The sequence below is a fragment of the Oryctolagus cuniculus genome, chromosome 9, assembly GCF_051225735.1.
Source record: "Oryctolagus cuniculus isolate XC-2025 breed Fujian yellow rabbit chromosome 9, ASM5122573v1, whole genome shotgun sequence".
In the NCBI taxonomy this organism is placed as follows: domain Eukaryota; kingdom Metazoa; phylum Chordata; class Mammalia; order Lagomorpha; family Leporidae; genus Oryctolagus; species Oryctolagus cuniculus.
The window spans coordinates 13658199-13679365 of record NC_142875.1 but is presented as its reverse complement, the minus strand read 5'-3'; the positions used below and the strand labels follow the sequence as shown (position 1 = coordinate 13679365).

Below are 21167 nucleotides of genomic sequence, written 5' to 3'. Positions count from 1 at the left end.
AATGCGCTAAAGGCCTTGCTGGACAGGGAGATTCTATACTGAGAACAGCCATGCTGTCTTGAAATAAAAGTCAATGCTGAATGCTGGTCTATTTATAATCCTATATAGATAAACCATGTTTCTATTATAGTGTTTAAGATATGGGTGTGTAGGCTCACTATTTCACTGTTCTGTCAAAAAAAAGAAAAAGAACAGAAAGGCAGTAACAGAGTAAGAATAAAAGGGCTAGAGAAGACAAAGGCATTTCTCTAATTTAAAAAGAATCATTCATAGATGCAGAAAAGACAAGTACAAGGATATTCATGGCAGCATTGTTTATAACAAAAATCTGAAATAAAAGAACAGCTAAAATAAAATGTTTACACTGTACAATACAAGTCATGAACCAGATCCACACACCAACTTGGATGGATCTCAAAAACAAGGCTGAATTAACAAACAAAAGTACAAAATAATATATAGTATGTAAGCATTCACATAACATTTTAAACAAAGATTTACTTATTAATTTGAAAGGGGAAACAGACATAGAGATCCTTCATTCACTGGTTCGCTCTGCAAATGGCCACAACAGCCATGGGTGGGCCAGACCAGGCCAGCAGCTAGGAATTCCATCCTGGTCTCCCATGCAGGCAGCAGGAACTCAAGTACTTGAGCCATCATTCACTGTCTCCCAGGTAAATGAGCAGGGAGCTAGATCCAAAGGAGAGTACCAGAAATGTGATCGAACACACTGATATGGGATGCAAGCCTTCCAGGCAGCAGCTTAACCCACTGCACCACGACATCCACCCCACATAACATTTTTACAAAACAACCCCATATATGTCATCAGGATAGATATATTTTCACAGATACAAAATGAAACAGAAGTAAAAGTCATATTAGTGTTCTCTCTGGTTGGGAATGTGAGGAAGTACAAAATGGAAGGCAGGACAGTGTTTAAAAAGAATTTCAAATATAAATGATGTTTGTTGTTTTAATAGAGAAGCTAAAATGACATCACAGTAGCAGATGTGAATCTTGGTGGTGGCATTATAGTTGCTTTATTTTTCTTTACACTTTTCAGTAACTTTAACATTTCTAAAAAATTATAAAACTCAGGCATAGCCTTGTTTTTTGTCTGTTTCACTGCAAGTGATCCAGGAATAATTTTAAAACTCAAACAACTCCCCTTTGGTGTAGCAGCAAGATTACCATTCCCATGGTCACGAGAACTGTGTCTTAACTTGAATAAGTGAGCACACGTGTGAACACAGCGGGACATGGCATCATGAGGACACTCACCTGTGCATCTGGGTTCTGATGCAGTATTAAACACCATGAGGGGAAAAGCACTTAACAATTTGCAAAGTGCTTTCTGGAAACCAGACTGAAGTGTCAGGACTGTATGGCAGTTCATGTCACCTCACATTCACGGCACAAAGTACAGGCAATCACAACACAAGTGTAATGATTTTGACAGATTCCATTCTGGAAAAACTTCAGAAATGAGAAATATTTCAACAGCTGTCAGTGAAGAGCAGAAGATCTGGGATGACATTACCTTGGCAAGTTCAGGCAGGTAGCTGTCTAAACCAGAACCAGAACCTTCCAATTTGCTTTGGTCATCATCTAAAATGGCAAAACAGATTTCCTGAGTCACTTGCAACTGAAAATATCTTATTTAAAACAAGAGGAAGAAGGCAAAGCATCAAACATTGCATAGATGGGGTAGACCTGGTCAAATGAGCATTGATGCCGCTAGCAGTAACATTCCACGTGGTCATATGCATCAGACCCCTGAAAGCTGGACTTGCCCAGGTCTATTCCAGGTCAACTAAATCAGAATCTTTGGTGAAAACAAGGAAATACTAGTTTTAAAAGATCCCAGGCACTTTTAGGAGGCATCCAGGGTCGGGAATCACCTATGGATTTGAAACATAACATGATGTGTCAATGACAGGGACACATTGTACCCTACTGATATTACCTTCCGCTCTTACCCACACTTTGTTTTAAAAATAACAAAGGGCCGGCGCCGCGGCTCAATAGGCTAATCCTCCGCCTAGCGGTGCCGGCACACTGGGTTCTAGTCCTGGTCGGGGCGCCGGATTCTGTCCCGGTTGCCCCTCTTCCAGGCCAGCTCTCTGCTGTGGCCCGGGAGTGCAGTGGAGGATGACCCAAGTGCTTGGGCCCTGCACCCACATGGGAGACCAGGAGAAGCACCTGGCTCCTGGCTTCGGATCAGCACAGTGCGCCGGCTGCAGCGCACCAGCCGCAGCGCACCAGCCGCGGCGGCCATTGGAGGGTGAACCAACGGCAAAAGGAAGACCTTTCTCTCTTTCTCTCTCACTGTCCTTTCTGCCTGTCAAAAAAAAAAAAAAAAAAAAAAAAACCAAAAAACAAGCAAACAAAAAAAGGATGTCATTAATGATAGCATAATAACTAATTAATATAGTCAGTGTAGATTCTATGCCAGGTACTTGAGATTCATTCTCTTATTCATTCTTCCCATCAGAATAGCAAGCTTTGCTTTTATTGCATTTTGTAGGTGAGTAAACTGAGGTTCAGAACACATACACAGCTTGCCCAAGGTCACACAGCTGAAAAACGGCAGTGCTGAGACTCAAACCCGGGTCTTGCTCTCTGCCCCCAAAGCTTGGCTCTTCACTACACGATTTCCATAAGGCATCAGGGTAGCACCTTCTAACATGACAGAACCTTTGCTGACAGCTATTAGTAAAAAGATCACATCTGGGGCTGGCGCATTGTGGTGCAGCAGGTAAAGCTACTGCCTACATGCTAGCACCCCACATGGGCGTCAGTTAGTGTCCTGGCCCCTCCAATTTATCCAGCTCCCTGCTAATGGCCTGGGAAATGCAGCACAGGATGTCACCCATCGGGGAGACCTGGATGAAGCTCCTGGATCCTGGCTTCTGGCTGGCTCAACCCTGGCCATTGCAGGCATCTGTGGGATCAACCAGCAGATGAAAGCTCTCTGTCTCCCTTTTTCTCTCTCTAATTCTGACCTTCAAATAAATAAATAAATCTTAAAAAATAAAATAAAATAAAAAAGCTCACATCTGTCCTCCCTCTCATGGATCTGGGGAGGGAGTTTAGCCTAATGGCTAAGACACCAATTAAAATGCATGCATCTTGGGGCTGGCGCTGGCTCACTTGGTTAATCCTCCGCCTACAGCACCGGCATCCCATACGGGCGCCGGGTTCTAGTCCCTGCTGCTGCTTTTCCAGTTCAGCTCTCTGCTGTGGCCCAGGAGGGCAGTGGAGGATGGCCCAAGTGCTTAGGCTCCTGCACCCTCATGGGAGACCAGGAGGAAGCACCTGGCTCCTGGCTTCAGATCGGCGCAGCATCGACCATAGCGGCCATTTGGCGAGTGAACCAACAGAAGGAAGACCTTTCCCTCTGTCTCTCTCTTTCACTGTCTATAACTCTACTTGTCAAATTTAAAAAAAAAAAAAAAAAAAAAAAAAAAGCACACAATGCACAGAATAGCCGGGTTTGATTCCCAGACCTGGACCCTGATTCCAGTTTTCTGCTAATGCTGACCCTGAGTGGCAGCAGTGTTTTTTGTTGTTGTTGTTGTTGTTAAAAAAACACGTAGGACTCCTCCCTATATCCACCTCTCGAAAATAAAAGGAACTGAAGAGTGTGTGTGCCTGGGGGAAGCAGACCTACCCACCTTCATGAGAGTCTCCATTTCGCTTTTCTTGCATTGCAGCCTCAAAGTTGAGCTGGAGAATCTTGTTGAGAACTGTGATCCATTCTTCCATTTCTACTTCACTATCTGCTGCCAAAAGGTAGCTACTTTTGTCCTGCATCTTGAGCTCAAAAGCAAAACGCCTAACTTTGTTGTTCTGAAATGGAAAAAGGCAGAGACATGTTTTAAAGCACTTGGAACTTCTTAGAAGAATAACATTCTCTTACTTGTGTTGAGTGCTTTCTCACTGGCCTTCTGAACCAACTTAGGTAAAGCTGTAAGCTCCTTCCCCGAGACCAACAACCCCTCTCCCTGCTTTATTATTTCTTCTTCCTTTTGTTCAATGCCACAGCCTTGGCTCCTTATACAGTGTCTGGAACACAGTGGGCATTTGCAGAAATTTTGTTGAAATGAAATTTCATGGAAAATTTTCATGTTCCTGTAGCTATTTAAATATATGGGGAGAGGGGGAGATGGAGGGAGAAGTCCCATTCCCTGGTACATTCCTCAAATGCCCACAAAGGTGAGGGTCAAGCTGGGGCCAAAGCTAGGATCTGGGAACACAATCCAGGTCTCCTACATGAGTGGCAAAAATCCAATTATGGAAGCCATCACCATGGTCTCCCAGGATCTGCATTAGCAGGAAGCTGGACTTAGGTACCAAGTATTGAACCCAGGTATTCCAGTGTGGGCCATGGGTACCATACCTACTAACCTAAATTCTAGCTTCTGCCTAATTCCTTCAATGAAGTAGTATACAGTATTAACATTTTAAGAAGCAAACCATTAGCTGTCAATACGCTTGATTTAACATCTCTGGAACTTTCTCAGCAGTTATGAATCCCAAAAGGTATTTGGACTCCCTGTCTCTAGCCTTGCCTCGGGCCTCTGGTTTACATGCCCGCGAGAAGGTGACTGGCTGAGTACACACACAGTGGGTCCACACGCGTGAAGGACAGAGGATGACAATGCACTAGTCTAAGGTTTCCCAACTTTGGTATTCCTGACATGTGTATGGATCATTCTTTGTTGTGAGGGGCTGCTCTGGGTATTGGATGACGGTGATTCACACTGTGGCATCAACCCATGAGACACCAGTACCACAACTCTATGTTCCAACAATCAAAAATGTCTCCAGACATTGCCAAAACTGGCCCGGGATGACTATGCTACATAGAGGTTCTCCATGGAGGAACGTAATGCAAGACTCTCCCTAAAAGCTCAGGCATGGGCATGAAGTGGAGACGTGGCACTGCCCTGAGGTGGGCGGAACCGCCTGCATCCATGACGTCCCTGAAGGAGCGCCTGGTGCAGGTCTCGGGGACAGGGAGACCCTCCCAACATCTCCCAGCGTTTCCTGCAGCACAGTTCGTAGGAATGAGAAGCCAAGTCCAGCTCCTGGCAGAGTCCCACAAACAACCGGGCCCAGACTCTGCTGTGGGCTTGGTTAACGACCACCCTGGAGCTCACTTGAACTTCAAGGCAAGGCTCAGAGAAGGAGCCAAAGGCTAGAGACAAAGTAAGTTTTCTTGTCCACATCTCCCACCTCTCAGAATCAAAACAAACAAACAACAATTTTTTTATCTAAAAAGTTAAAAGTGAGAACACATTGGGCCTTGATTCTACGTTGAGCCTTGGTTTCCTCATCTGCAAAATAAGTCTATCAATTTCAAGGGTTTTAAAATACTTTTAGGGCTTAAGATCCTAAATCTTACTTCTTTTGGGCTTAAAGTTTTTAGTAAGTCATTTAAGTGAAGTCACAGTATTAATCAGTAATTTTTATAGCATCAAAAAGCTAATAATAATTTTTTTGACAGGCGGAGTTAGACAGTGAGAGAGATAGAAACAGAGAGAAAGGTCTTCTTTCCATTGGTTCACCCCACCAAATGGCCGCTACAGCTGGCGCACTACGGCTGGCACGCTGCTCAGATCTGAAACCAGGAGCCAGGTGCTTCTTCCTGGTCTCCCATGCGGGTGCAGGGCCCAAGCACTTGGGCCATCCTCCATTGCACTCCCGGGGCACAGCAGAGAGCTGGACTGGAAGAGGAGCAACCAGAACAGAATCTGGCACCCCAACTGGGACTAGAACCTGGTGTGCCGGTGCCGCAGGCGGAGGATTAGCCAAGTGAGCCGTGGCGCCGGGCCACTAATAATAATTTTTAAAAGATATTTAAATAACAACTTCTGATGCTCAGTTTGGAAAAAGATATGGATAAAAGAAACTATTTTAATCTTCTGAAGCCTTAGATACAATGCATTGAATGAAAAACACCATCAGCTGCATCTGCAAAAAGAATTTCAGGAAGAAGACTTTCATTGAAGTCAGGATCTTAGATGTTAAAATGCACCCCAGAGACTAATGATAGCTCAGGGCTGTTGTACTTATAAACATCTGTACACTGTGCTGAAGACAAGCAACAAAACTCTCCTATAAAACACAAATAACCGCTGTCTACTTTAAAAATGAGGTTGCCAAATCTATTTAGCTTGGCTTTAAATTTTTTCTAAGTCATTGCAATAAAATTCAGCTAAAAAATAACTTAAAAGTCTCTCAACCTAAGAAAACAAATGAAACTCCTACTTGGGAATCCTACCCAAGAAGTTAACTCACTAGCACTGATAAATTCATTCTGGGACTTCACAGTTTACAGTCAGTAAGCACACTCTGGTACATGTAAATTGTTCACTGCGGCACCTTTCAGCTGAGGGTGGATTGTTACTGACAGATATCCCCAAGCTGATTAGTTGTTGACTGGAAATACCTTTAAATGTTTTTCAATTTATTTATCTGTGAGGCAGAGAGATAGACAAACAGAGTTTCTATCCTTTGGCTCACTCCCAACATGCCTGCCACAGCCAGGGTGGGCTGGACCTAAGCCAGGAGCCATAAACTCAATCCAGCTCTCACATGGGGAGGACAGGGACCCGAGTACTTGAGACATCACCACTGCCTACCAGGGTCTGCGACAGGCAGGCATCAACCCCAGGAACTCCAATGTGGCTGCCGCCATCTTTATCAGAAAACAGGATGAAACAGATGGAATGGCTATTTTCAGATGGGGGACAACAGGCAGGGTGATCCCTGGCAGAAAGGAACTAAATGAGGTAAGTCCCAGGGCAGCTCAGCTCTTCCTGGAGGCACTATGTGGGCCATGGCACAGGAAGGAGAGTGCACAACCCTGCTGTCCTGCTGAGTCAAAGAGAACAACTGGAGCTGAGGACAACCAAAGTACCCAGAAAACCGTGGACAGAGTTTCCAGAATGAGCTAGAAGAACCAATTTCAGTAAAAATTCACTGGGCCACACATTTATTATGTGTATACTTTATCTGTATGCTATACCTTAACAAAAAATGTTTACTGGGGCCAGCAGTGACTCAGCAAGTTAAGCAGCTGCCCGGGACACAGGCATCCCACATGGGTGCCACCTTGAGTCCCAGCTGCTCCACCTCTGATCCAGCTCCCTGCTAATGTGCCTGGGAAAGCAGCAGAGGATGATGGCTCAAGTCTTTGGGACCCTGCACCCGCAGGGGAGACCCAGATAGAGTTCCAGGCTCCTGGCTTTGGCCTGGTCCAGCCCCTAGCCATTGTGGCCATTTCGGGAGTGAGGCAGCAGATGGAAGAAATGCCTCTGCACCCCCTCCCCACACCCAGTTCTTTCAATTAAATAAATAAATCTTTTTTTTTTTTTTTTTTGACAGGCAGAGTGGACAGTGAGAGAGAGAGAAACAGAGAGAAAGGTCTTCCTTTTTCCATTGGTTCACCCCTCAATGGCTGCCACGGCTGGCGCGCCAGTGGCCAGCGCATCGCGCTGATCCAAAGCCAGGAGCCAGGTGCTTCTCCTGGTCTCCCATGCGGGTACAGGGCCCAAGGACTTGGGCCATCCTCCACTGCACTCCCGGGCCACAGCTGAGAGCTGGACTGGAAGAGGAGCAACCGGGACAGAATCCGGGACCCTGACTGGGACTAGAACCCGGTGTGCCGGCGATGCAGGTGGAGGATTAGCCTATTGAGCCACGGCACCGGCCTAAATCTGTTTAAAAAAAAAAAAGTTTACCAAAAGAAAATGAAGACACATGACCTAAATTTCAGAACACTAGCGATAAGGAGAAGCTCACAAAGAGCATGGAGTAAGAACATCAGCCTCCACTGGACACCAGCATCTACAGGTTACTAAAATGCCCTTGAAATTCCAAAGTGAAATTATCTCTCGCTGGACTTCTATATCCAGCCAAACGATGAGCCAAGTACGAATGCAAAAATAAAGATATGTGCAGATGTGCTAGCTTTCAAAAACTCATCATCATAGACAGCTTCTCAGGAAACGACTGGAGAATGTGCCCCTCTGAAACAAGAAATGAGAGCAAGGAGGAGGAAGACACAGCGTCTCGGAAACAGGGCGCCGAGCACACGGAAGAAAGCAGAAGGGATCCCGGGAGAGCAACTGTGCAGGGCAGAGGAGGCAACCAGCCTGCACTGGAGCAGGAGAGCGCGCCAGGAGCTAACACCCTACCTACCCGCGCAGGAAGTCTCTCAAAAACATCCAAAACTGCTGGAGGAACAGCAGCAACGTCTGTTATCCAGTAACACGAAGACAGATGCCAGAAAGCATACTGCAAACAGTTCAGGGGAGTGGGTGAGCTGGGGGAGAGGAGCGGGCAGAAGCATGTTTAATGTTACCCTTCAGGAGTTCAGTCTTTCAATTGGATGGAACATATCCCTTGGGTGGAAACATAATTTAATTTTGGGCAAACATATAAATACATAACCAAGTGTGCCCGTGGTCTAACCAGAGAGAGCTGTCTCCCTGACGTTAATCATGCTGGTCCCACACAACCACCTCCTTATAGAATCAAACTTCTGGCTGACATCATCGGCCACTACAGAGTCATTTTAAGGAGAATTCTGATAATGGTGACTGCATCTATTGTGAGAAGTTGTCAGGGAGATTGTTCATTAATCACAGGGCCCTCTGTCTGAGGGTCCCCAAGAGAAAGGCCTGCCTGGGATTACTTGGTCAGCTTCTGACTGATTGTCTTGTCTGTGTCTTCAATGCACTGTGAATGGGCAGACTGAACAGGTGTCCGAGATAGAAGGCAGAGAGTCCAGTCGTGTTTCTTTTCTCAGTTCCACTCTATGTGACCCATACCCAAATCCTTGTCCATCTTCTGTCTGACTTCCACTCTAAATTTATGCTACATATTGTACCTATCTTGTGCTGTACATATCTGCGTAAGGTGCTGCCTTCAATCTTCCTAGCAAGTAGTAAGGAGATGGATGGATGCATGGATGGACAGATGGGGAAATCAGCAATTCTTTTATAAAGACAATTCTAAAAATATTGAAGGATGCAGACCAAACTTTTAATAGCTCTGAGAAAAGCAGAGATGGGAGGAGGAAAGAGGGAATCTACAAATTTTCACTTAACCTGTACTATCTGATGTTTTACAATTAACACCCTTACACGGTAAGAAAATTTATAAGAGTAACTCTATAAGTGCATCAGCACTGATCACAAAGTATCCACTACTGGCAAAATGTCTACCTTTTACAGGCCCTGCTCCAGCTCGTTACAAGTGCTAATTAACTAATCCTCTCAGTAACCATTTCTGGTACTAACATTATCCCTACTTAATAATTGGGGAAACTAGGCCCAGTGGGAAGAAAACACCTCTAATATAATAAGAACCAATAAGTGTGGAGTAGAAATTTGAACTCGATCTGCATTGAAAATCTTCTCTCTTGACCAAAACACCACACCCCACTAGTACTGTGATGGCAATGACTGAAGTCCTTGCTGAGATGCTGAGAACAGTGCTAAATATTTCCAGGGGGTAAGCCATCCGGTAATCTTACCAAATTTACCAAGGAGACATCATTATCTGAATTCTAGAGATGAAGAAACTTTATATAAGTGGTCTGTCCAAGGTCACAAAGCTCAAACACGGCTGAGCCAGGGGCCAGAGTGCTCAACACAACCTTGCCCCGATTGACACTTCCCATTGTCTAAGATAATGAAAAACAAGCTCCTATTTATTTTAAAGTTACGTGTTTTATTTCTGCCACAAACACGGCTATTTTGGATGTACTCAAATCTGTTAATTCACACAAAGTACTACTACATGTAAGAAAATTTGATGATAAAATTTTTTGCGAATTTACCTGGACCACACCCATACAGGAATCCAGAAATATTGATCCTTTTGGTTCTTTGGAGATCTTTTCATCTTTATAAAAATTCAAATTATAAGAACCATCACCAAGTTGAATCAGGTGAAAAAATCGTCTCTTAAATGACTGCAAGAAAAATACACACAGTTATTCTTGCAAAATGAAAAGCTATAATCTCTGCTGGTAACGCATGACCACACCCATACATAAAAAAACCATTTTCAGTTCTCTTTAAAACAAACTCCTTCTAGCCATCACTCCAGGTAACTCTCCATCACCTCTAACAGTCTCATTGCATTTCAGTTCTAAGGATGTGGCTCACATATCACTCACAGGCCACTTTTCTTACCCACGGAATTTAGGATTTTACATAACAACCCAAGAGCAGCACAGGGAGTTCCACTTTGAGACGCAGCACAGAAGAATGGAAAGTTCCCCTCCAATCCCCAGGGCATCCTATCCACACACCAGCAGGAACTATGACACTGAACGATTTTCCAGCCCCAGGATGATGACACTCAGCATTTCTTTGGCTTAATTTTCATCTCCCTGCTTTCCAACCTCCCCCCCATGGTTTCTTCTCTCTTTATTATTGATCTCGATCTTGCTCTGGGCTTCCTTGTCTCCTGTATCGTTTCTCATCCCAGTTTAACCTCGCTTTTTGGAACCCTCTTCTGATGTTCCTCTTTAGTGTTCAATGTCTGCTTGACTTTGCTGCAGTATACCTCTACAAAAGGGCCTGGGGTCAGCATGGAACACAGGCCCTCAGTGATGCTCTGTGAGGTCCCAAGGGGGCATTTTGCAGACAATGAAGAGAAGAAAGTCTGTGTCGGTGACTGTAGATTCACACCCACCCAGGGAGGGTGTCCTTATGCTGCTGTGGAGGGCAGCGAGGAGTGGTTGGTGGACAGGGCTGTACCAAGGGAGATGCACAACAGGGAAGCATCTTAAAGCAAACAGTGTCTCTTTTGTCAGAAACAACAGCACGCCCATTCATCTTGAGCATCACGCTCACGGCCCTCAGCAGAGGGAAAGGATGGGGACTCTCCTTACCCTCATGGTCACGCTGATGGCACTGTTCATGTTGCCTTTGTACAGCCACCCGTGCTTGGTGATTCCGCCTTTCTGAGAACCAAGGGAGGCAGCATCCTAGGAGAGAAGGAAAACGCCACTGCAGTCACTCCCCCGTGACTTCCTATGCTATTTGTCGTGATTTTGGTCAATGGGAAATCATTCCATTTGTGTTCACTTGGTCACAGCCCTTTCATGGAGGCAACCATGGTTCTCTACCTAGAAGTCACACGAAAGTGCACTTAGCACTAAAATAAAAAGATCAGCTCATATTTCTGAAAATCCTATTCCATTAAAGGCAAAGCTAGCTCCAGTCCAAATTTTTATTTTTAAGTGCTGAATGACCCACAGAAAGTACATACCATGCTTGACCACTTCAGTTGTGAGGTCTCTCCTTGTTTCATGAAAAATGTTCTCAAATATACTCAGAGGACAAAAGCAAATTGCTGGAAACCTTCCCAGAGGCTTAGTTCAGGGAAAGGTGAATAAAGAAAGGGAGAAACTGTGAGGCGGTCAGAAAGGAGAGATGAATGAAGGGGCAGAGAAAAACAGGAGGGAAGAATGCCAGAGGGACAGAAGCGACGTGGGGAATTGAACAGTGAACAGAAATCGCTTGGAACTAAAGACACTGCTCTTCAAGTTCAGGTCTGGGTTTAAAGAAGTGGGCATGGGGCTGCCAGCTGATGCTAAAATTAGGTGAGGCACATATCCATTTGCACAGTAAACAAATGAAACACACACACAATCCAGAAAATCCTTTGTGATCAGACAATTGCAGACATATCCTGTGCTTTGTTTTGGACCACCTCAACATTAATATTAGTGGTTATTACTGGCAATAACAGAACAACTTACCTGCCTATAATTTTGCTATCTGTCTGTTTTGCACCCTTTCCTTGTTTCAATTGTTTCTCCTGTCACTATTAATCAAGACTAAGTTCTTAACACCTGGTTCATTTTGAATGCCCACTTGCTTTTCTCAAAAGTATTTTAAAAGTAATTTCTAAAATAATTTTTGCAACATGGACATCTCTGAAGTTCATAAGTGGCTGGAGTTATGGCTCAGCTGACTTTTTTTTCTTTTTTTAAGGAAAAACCTTAACGATGGAGCATCCAACATTTAGTGTGGAGAATGAGATGCACTAAGGTGGGTAGCACCGCCTTCTCATCAGGTGTCCCTGGCTTGGTGGAACACCTCCCTTTAATGCCCTCCTCTCTCACAAACTTCTCCAGCTACACCTCTCTCCAAGCGGAAGGGGAGAGGGCTTGGGAACAGCAGGCTTCACTAAGACCAATCACTGAAGAAACAGTCACCTTACATATACTAGCTGGCAGTTTATTTCAAGATATCCTGCTGGAAAACAATCTAAATTTAAGGTCTAAGTTATCTTGATATCTTTTAACAATGTAGCCAAAATCCAACCCAAGTCTTTGAAAGGGATCTTAGAACAAACAAACAGGGCCAAAAGAACATGAAATGCTAAGTGGTCAAGTTGAAACACAGCCCTTATTTTAGTCAATCAAATGACACATTAAAAAAATAATACTTCCTCTGTTGCCTGAAACATTCCAGTTCTTGTTTTGATTAATGCTGGTAATTTCCTAAAATGCTAAGCCTATAAAGTCCATCAACCAAAAAGAGAACAGCAAGCAAGCAGCCCACCTCATCTTTGTCGACCTCTTCATCAACTTCATAGACGTGAACGGGAAGCTTGTCCAACTTGGCCACTTTGCTTTAAAAACAAGAAAGAAAACTTGTTTGGCTTTTTTTTAAAAAAAAGTATTTATCTATTTGTGTGTTTATTTATTCATTTAAGATTTACTTATTTATTTGAGAGGCAAAGCCACAGAGAGAGGGCGAGACACAGAGAAAGATCTTAAGTCTGTTGGCTCAACTCCCCAAATTATCTAACAGCCAGGTGGGCCGGGTTGAAGCGCGGAGTCAGGAGCTTCATCACAGACTCACATGTAGGTGCAGGGGGCCAAGGACTTGGGCCATCCCAGGCACATTAGCAGGGAGCTGGATCAGAAGTAGAGCAGCTGCGCCTCAAACCGTGCCCGTATGGAATAGTAGCATTGCAGTCAGAAGCTTAACCTTCTATGCCACAGCGCCAGCCCCAAGATTTATTTACGGGCCTGGCACTGTGGCACAGCAGGTTAACGCCCTGGCCTGAAGCGTCGGCAGCCCATATGGTGCCAGTTCTAGTCCTGGCTGCTCCACTTCCAATCCAGCTCTCTGCTACGGCCTGGGAAAGCAGTAGAAGAAGGCCCAAGTCCTTGGGACCCTGGCACCCAAATGGGAGACCTGGAAGAAGCTCCTGGCTCCTGGTTTCAGATCAGCACAGCTCTGGCCATTGTGGCCATCTGGGAAGTGAACCAGCGGATGGAAGACCTCTCTCTCTCCTCTCTACCTCTCCCTGTAATTCTGTCTTTCAAATAATCTTTTTTTTTTTTTTAAGATTTATTTTTACTTATTTGCAAGTCAGAGTTACAGAAGGAGAGGGATAGAGAGAGATCCTCCTTTTAACTGGTTTACTCCTCAGATGGCCACAACTGCAGGGACTAGGCCAGGCTGAAACTAAGAGCCAAGAACTTCTTCCAGGTCTCCCATGTGGGGGCAGGGGCCCAAGTACTTGGGCCATCCTGAGTTGCTTTTCCCAGGCCATTAGCAGGGAGCTCGGCTGTAAGTGGAGCAGCCAGGACTGGAACCAGTGCCCAAGTGGGATGCTAGCATCGCAGGTGGAAGTTTTACCTGCTATGCCACAACATTAGCCCCAGAAAATTTGTTTTATAATTTCCTAACCAATTATTTTCTTTCTCCAACACAGGAACCAGCCTTCAAAAATCCCAGACTGGCCCACTCAGATGAAGACAAAAACAGTATGTGCCACTGCTTTTCAAAGGGTGTGAGCCAAGAGACTTGAATTAGAAAGCTCCAAAAAACTAAGTTTGGTTTAGTAGGTATATTTAAAATGGGAAAGTGGATTAGTTACTATTAATAAATAAGAACTTGGTAGAATAACTTTTAACACAAAGTTATGGGAGAAAATAGAATATGGGATCATTAAATTTAAAGTGATTAACAATTATGGTACTAATAACAAAGACAACAGTAACAATGGCAGCCGATATTTATTAAAGTTATTAGTGCTAGGCCTTGTGAACTTTATATGCAATATCTCATTTAATTAGAGTAGCTAAGCTCATTTAACAGATGAGGAAAGTGAGGTTTGCAGAGAGAGGCAGAGTTGACCCAGGCAGAACACAGAAGCTATGTTCTCAACCACTATTACAATTCTCCCTCCCTCGCTCATCACACGGCTGCAAATTCTACCAGCAGTCAGTCTGTCACCTAGTAAGTACACTATACTCCATTATCTGTTACCTTTCAACCACGACCTAGTATGAACAAGATAGTCCATGAAGATGGGTTGAGCCAAACAAATGGGAAGAGTTAGGAAGATCCTCAAGTGAGTAGTGGGTAAACACAGAACTAAAGAGTGAGCCCATGTAGAGAAGACAGTACTTGTAGGGAGTGTTCGCCGCTGAACTTTAAAGAGAGGCAACCGAGGAGTTGGCTGAACACTCTTAAGGAGTGGCTGAGCCACACACATAGGAAAAACAAACAGCCAGGTCCACCGAGAATAGCAAAAAGGACCAAAGTCAGAGATGCAACAAACACAGAGAAAAATCTATTAACCAGGTTCCAAGAAAAAATTTTCAAGGATGCTATTACTTTTAAAATACCGTTATTTGCTTTCAGTTCTCAAGGTTGACTATAATTTGCCAAAGGCATCACTGCAGGATGCACTGGGCCGTAACAGCCTCTGGAGCACAACCTGCCCCCTCTGAGTCACTTTAGCGACCACAACGCTTGTGTCTGCTTTGGTCTGGAAGGCGGTAACACTTTATAGCTGGAACAGAAATTCATTGGGGAAAATACCTTTCCCTTGATTTACTCTTTATCATAAAATGTAGTTACTATCAAATGCTTTTTAGAAGTCTCTACTTCAAAATAATATTTTAAAGGGAAAAAATCCACTGCAGCATGTTTCAATGCACATTTTGTTTGTTTTATATTTCTCAGTGAAAAGCACTTCACCTGTTTGTGTCTTATCTGTGATACACGCACAGAGACCACCTCCCAGTACCAGGGCACCATGCCTGAGTCTTAGAATCAGAGGCCCTGTGAGCAACAGCTTCACCATAGACACAAGTCATCTAGGAATGCGTTCTCCAATTACCCTGGCTGCACATGAAGTCCCGTTCCTCCCTGAGCGAGTCAAGCACAAAGACTTTCCCCTGAGGATAGCCCCATCTTGTGTGGTCTGACAATTTACTCACTTTGGAAGCTGTCGAAACTCTCCTGAGTAATCTTCATATTTGTAGTTCACAATGTGCCAGTCAGAGTTGTAGGTTTTGATGCACTATTGGAGGGAACAGGGATTTTAAAAACAGAAAGGATAAGAGGAAAACAAAGTTTTAGAGAACATTTGGGAAGGTTTGGGAAGACACACCCACACAAACATCAAAAAGTGCTTTCCCGTTCTCTGCCAACGCCTCCAGTTCCACCACCACACAAGCCTGTGTGTGAAGCTGGAGAATTTGAGCCACTGAAACATGACCCTTGGGAGAAGTATCACTTTAGCAGCACAGATCTGAGACCACATCATGGAGACAAACTTCACCTAAGCCTGTAAGCATATCCACAGTGATGTACTCTTTTGGATTAACAGCACTTGGTTCTTAGGAAGCAGTATGTCCTCTTATAAGACACGAAAGTGAACAGGAAGTATAAACTTAAAAACCACGTTCATGGTACTTACTAGTGTTAGAGCTATCTCAGATAATATATCATATAAACTCGTCCTCATTTGTCTTTTATTCATAAGGAATAGAGTGAGGCTATCAGGAAAAAAGATGTTTTAATTCATAGTGACATGTGACATCTGTGTGTGTGCATACAGAATGAACAATATATGGACCCCTACACTGCCAAGGAGCGCACCAATGACACTGACCTACGTAGACTGCATGTCAACTACCTTGCTACCTGAGAGATTCAACAGACAAGGGCAACATGTTTCATTCATCTAACCATGAGGAACTTTCCAATAGTATGTATTGTCATAAGATTGGAAGGCCACATCCACAATGAGTCAAAATGAACAGGTAAAGAGTTGTAGTTAGCATTGGTTTAGTTCAAATAGTGCTCTGCATGGTCAGCTCTTGACAACAGTTACACACATGTCAGTGTGGCAAAAAAAAAAAAAAAAAAAAAAAAACAAACCTTAGGTAGATAAATTCCCTATGTCTCACCTTGTTTGTCTTTGATTGCAATGAACATGATGAATGAAGTTTCTATTCTGCTTATTTCACTTCACAATTTATGCCATCAATCTTTTTCTCTATGACATAGTTTATGCCTGAAGGCCTTCGGCACCAAACCCCCTCCACCCCTAAACTCATGAAAACAATCCCGGCAACAACAGCAAGAAGAACAAGCGCTTCCTGTCATGCTGTGCCCAGCTCCACGTCAGGCACTCTCCTCACACAGACGTGAAGGGAAGGCAGTATAGTCCGAGTCAGAACAAATGGCACGGAGTGGCTGAAGCAAATCGGATGGCCACTGAGCAACTTTTCAATTTCTTTGCTATGCAGTTAGAATTATTTAAAAATATTATTATATTCATATTAATACTTTAAAACATTTCTCAAAGCATATTTACACTTAGAATATCAGACATCCATAATCAAAATAACATTGTAAAAGCAATACAATTTCTGAATTATCCATAGCTCTGGGTTTTCCTACTACTGCCCCTAGCTCCATGAGCACAGCTAGGTTAGGCGCATGCGTGACATAGTCTGAAAGACATGCTCCGATTCCCTTCATCTGGCTATGGCAGTTTTCCATCATTCTCTGCAACTGAAGTTGTCTCCTTGAGGGACATTAAAATCATTCCAAAATGTAATAAAATGTATCTGCCCAATTAAAAACTAAATAAATATGGGGCTGGAATTGTGGTGTAGTAGGTTAAACAGACGCCTGTGATGCCGGCATCCCATAGTGGAAAGCCAGCTGATCCAGCTTCCTGCTAATGTGTCTGGGAAAGCAGGGGAAGGCGGTGCAAGTGCTTGTCCCCTGCCACCCATGTGGAAGACCTGAGGGAGCTTCAGGATCCTGGCTTCAGCCTGGTCCAGCCCCAGCCATTGTGGACACCTGGGGAGTGAAAACAGTAGTGTGTCTCTGTCTCTCCCTCTCTCTCTTTCTGCTTTTCAAGTAAATAAATCTTAAAACACACACAGAAACACACATCATACACACACAAATAAGTAGATGCTTGAATAACATGAAAGCACTAATGGAACATATCATTTTTAATATCTTAGAAAAGATGGGAAATCAAAGTAATTTTAACTTTCAAATATTTTAAATGATAAGGTCTTTCAAAAAAAAATAGGTACCCACGTTAAGTATACTTAAGCAGTCATAGTTGACTGTCAATAGCAGGCTAAATTCTAAGGACGAAGCACTGAATAAGGCAATAAATCCAAATCCCTTCCTAGGATATATAAAGTCTAGGAGCCAACAGGCTCCATCAAGAATCTTGGCTGAAGAACTGCACCTCCAAACAGGAACATGACCAGCTGGTTACATGAGGAACAGTTCAAACTTAGGAAATTCAGTGATATTTTGAAGCTACACTCAGAGTTTTGAAGTTTTTGGTTTTTTGTTTTTAAGCCACTAGATCATTCTTCTCTGGAAAGGAAGTGATATTTCCCTCCACCCAAGTGGAAAGGTCCCAAAAGAGTTCAGCTCTGTTGGCTCCAGTACCATAAAGTGAAGCATCTACTGCTCAAGCTACAGTGATTAAAGAACGTGAAGGAAAGTTATCCTCAAACACCACATTTTCTTAATCGATGGAGAGATTGTTAGCAATTAATAATTCTGCCACACGCTCAACAGATTTTTTTCTGCAAGAGACCAGACGTTGAATATTTTTGGATTTGTGGTTCATGTTATCTCTGCTGCAACTATTCAGCTCTGAGTTGTATTGTGACAATAGCCATAGGCAATATGTAAACAAGTGGGCTGTATTATAATAAAACTTTATCTATAGAAAAGGTTGCAGGTCAGATTTTGGCTGTAGGTCATAGTTTGCCTACCTCCTGCTTTTAAAGGAACAGTTAAAATCCCATAATCATATCCGGCTGCACTTGTCTGGCATTAAGTTAACTAATACAGTGGCAAAATGGGTAAGGCAGGAGATTTCCTCTTCAGAAGAACAAGAATACTTCAAAATTTTTAAATATGTATTTAATTTTTCAAAAATCTAAAGTAAAACTAAGTATTATTTAATTGGTCTTTGCTCAAAAGTACAGAGCATCCTTGTAGCATGCAATTTCATTGAGGAGCGTATTTATCATCTAAATATTGACTAGAAAAGTGAGGATTAAAACTCGTTATTTTTAAGTGACGAAGCACTTCAAGGAAATCAAAATACCTGGAATAACAAACACCCTGGCCCGGGCTGGGGGTGGCGCGGACAAGTAACCTTGACTGAAATAATCTCCCTTTCCTCCACAACAAGATAATGTTATCTACATTCAACCAACAGTCATACAGTCACACAGTGACGAGCCTCTGCTCATTGCCACCAGCCACTTCGTGCATATTAAACTAGTCTTGAAAATAACCTGCAAATATGAAGACATGAGTGAACACATACATGAGTGTGCTGTCACTATTTAAAGTAAATACTGATAAAATCAATATCAAATCATCTGATAGAGATTTCAGGTGAATTCATTTACAAGTCACTCTTTATACTAAGCCTATGAGATAAATTCTGTCAAACTCATTTTTTTTAAGTCAGAAATTACCCCAGGGGAAATTTCTGTCCAAGTTTCAGAATTTGAAATCTAATGCTATTCTCCTATTTCAACGTCTATCATAAAAAAGAACAATTACTTCTTTGACACTTCCTTGAAAACACTACATTTAAAGACTGGGGTAAGGAAACTGGAGGAAAATTACTTTAAAATGTAAGCTAATGTAGAAAGAAGCCTGACCTCTGTGACGAATAAGCTGTGTGCTTCCTCTTGCGCGTTCACGGGAACTGTGGAGCGCAGGTACCGCCCCTGTCGTCTCAGGATGGCTGTCTGCAAACAAAAGCACACGGGAAGCCTAGGTTAAGTGCAGCTGGAAGGCACCTACCTCAGAGTGCAGCACAGTGCCCTGCAGCAGGGCCGGCACCCCAGGGCCCTGTCAATGTCCACCAACAGGCTCTTCAGGTCACACACAACACACCCCACCCGGTACCCTAACCTTCCAAAGCCCATCTGGATAACAATCCCTTTCTGGATCAGGGACCCAATTATCCCCTCCAGGACTTTCTGCTCCTCTACCCCAAGGCAGAGTAGAGGGCCCCTCCATGGTTCCTAACATCCCACCCCCTTGATTAATTTCCACTATATAGCCTTTTATCTCCCTTAATTGCCTGTTTTTACTACATAAAATAAAAGTATGCATAACATACATTTACCACCTTAGCATCCAGAGGCATTAAGTGCATTCAGTGGTTGTAAAACCATGGCCACCGCCCCTCTGTTAATTGTCATTTACATCTGGTTCTTGATCACTGCCACAGCCTTGGTGCCTAAGAGCACAGATTCACACACACAGACAAGCTGCTCAGGCAGCAGTCATTGAGGAATCTATGAACCGTGAGTGCTACGTTCCCTTTGCTGGACACTAGAACCGTTCTTGAGAGAAAAAAAAAAAAAAAGATTTATTTATTTATTTGAAAGTCAGAGTTACAGAAAGAGAGAGAGGCAGAAAGAGGTCTTCCATCTGCTGGTTCACTCCCCAAATGGCCTCAACAGGCAAGGCTGGGCCAGGCTGAAGCCAGGAGCCAGGAGCTCCATCCCAGACTCCCATGTGGGTGCAGGGGCCCAAGGACGTGGGTAATCTGTTGCTGCTTTCCCAGACACATTACAGGGAGCTGGATTGGAAATGGAGCAGCTGGAACTAGAACCAGCAACCGTATGGAATGCTGGCACTGCAAGTGGGAGCTTTTACCCACTATGCCACAGTGCTGGCCCCTAGAACTGTTCTTATTTCATGAAGTTTAAATGTTGACTTTAAATAATAAAAAGATTTTAAGATATCAGAACATCTACCCCACTAATTGGGATTCAGGTTTCAGAAAATGTTTTTTTCTCCCATGGACTGTAATCCTTGGGTACTACTAACAGATCATCAAAACAATACGAAACGTTTTCCTAACACAATCTATCTTCTTGTCTCTTCAAGGCTAGTTACTAAGCTAGGATCTTGGGACAGCTGCTTCTCTTCTTCTGCCTTGATGGGAGGCAGCTTCCCGCTCCAGCCCATGTATTCTGTGGACAGCTTAAATTTATTGCCTGCCCACATTTTCTTCCTTTTGCGTCTACTTCATTTATGTTTATTCTTTCTTGCACTGTGTCCATCTTTGAAAGTAACTTAAAGCCTATTTTTAGCATCAGTCTTCCTTATCTTAAAGGCAGAGAAGGGAGGAATTTTGTTGTCCAGATGAATTATTCATTACTCAGCCTGTGGGAGGGAGGGCTTGCAAGGCTCTTGGTCCTGGTTTCATTGTGAATATTACAAGCCTCTATTACACACCTGTTTTCATGAAATGCCACAGAAATAAGTGACCACAAGCCTGGGAGAGAGTTACAATAAAAAGCCACAAAGGAGCATACCCGATAATAGTGGAAATTGTCAAAATTGTTATAAATTAAGGGTAGGTATTTGGCCTAGCAGTTAAGATACTGGTTAAGATACCTGTATCTCACATCAGAGTAACTGGTTTGATTCCCAACTCTGGCTCCCAGATTCCAGCTTCCTGTTAATGCCGACCCAGGGAAGAAGTCATGATGGCTCACACAACTGGGCTCCTGTCACACACGTGGGAGATCGGGATTAAGCCAGCTTCAGCCTGGCCCACTTCTGGCTATTGCTGGCATTTGGCTCTTTTTTTTATCTCCCTTTCAAATTAAAAGGTGCTATCATTAAAGGGAAATTATTTATGAAATTCTGTATAGTTTTAAAAAAGGATATTTTCTATATCCTCATTGTGCCCTCTTGATTTATCTGGGTCTTTTAAGACTTTTGAAATTAATTATACTTAAACACTCATAAGAGGCCAACACTGTGGAATTGTAGGTAAAGCAGTTG

The 21167-nt window shown here is 43.4% G+C and overlaps 1 protein-coding gene across 42 annotated transcripts in view; it reads right to left on the bottom strand.

Moving 5' to 3' along the window:
* Positions 1–21167, bottom strand: part of DOCK9 (dedicator of cytokinesis 9) — a 322918-nt gene that overhangs the window by 133853 nt on the left and 167898 nt on the right. For all 42 annotated transcript variants that reach the window (XR_016212729.1, XR_016212731.1, XR_016212730.1 and 39 more), the window contains exons 3-9: positions 19019–19108; positions 15287–15369; positions 12606–12675; positions 10925–11020; positions 9863–9997; positions 3684–3858; positions 1547–1614 (exon numbers count right to left, since the gene is read on the bottom strand). Coding sequence is in view for 33 of the 42 variants with exons in the window: in XM_070048669.2 (XP_069904770.2) it covers positions 1547–1614; positions 3684–3858; positions 9863–9997; positions 10925–11020; positions 12606–12675; positions 15287–15369; positions 19019–19108 (717 nt within the window). In the remaining 9 variants the exon portion in view is untranslated. The remainder of the gene's footprint in view (positions 1–1546; positions 1615–3683; positions 3859–9862; positions 9998–10924; positions 11021–12605; positions 12676–15286; positions 15370–19018; positions 19109–21167) is intronic.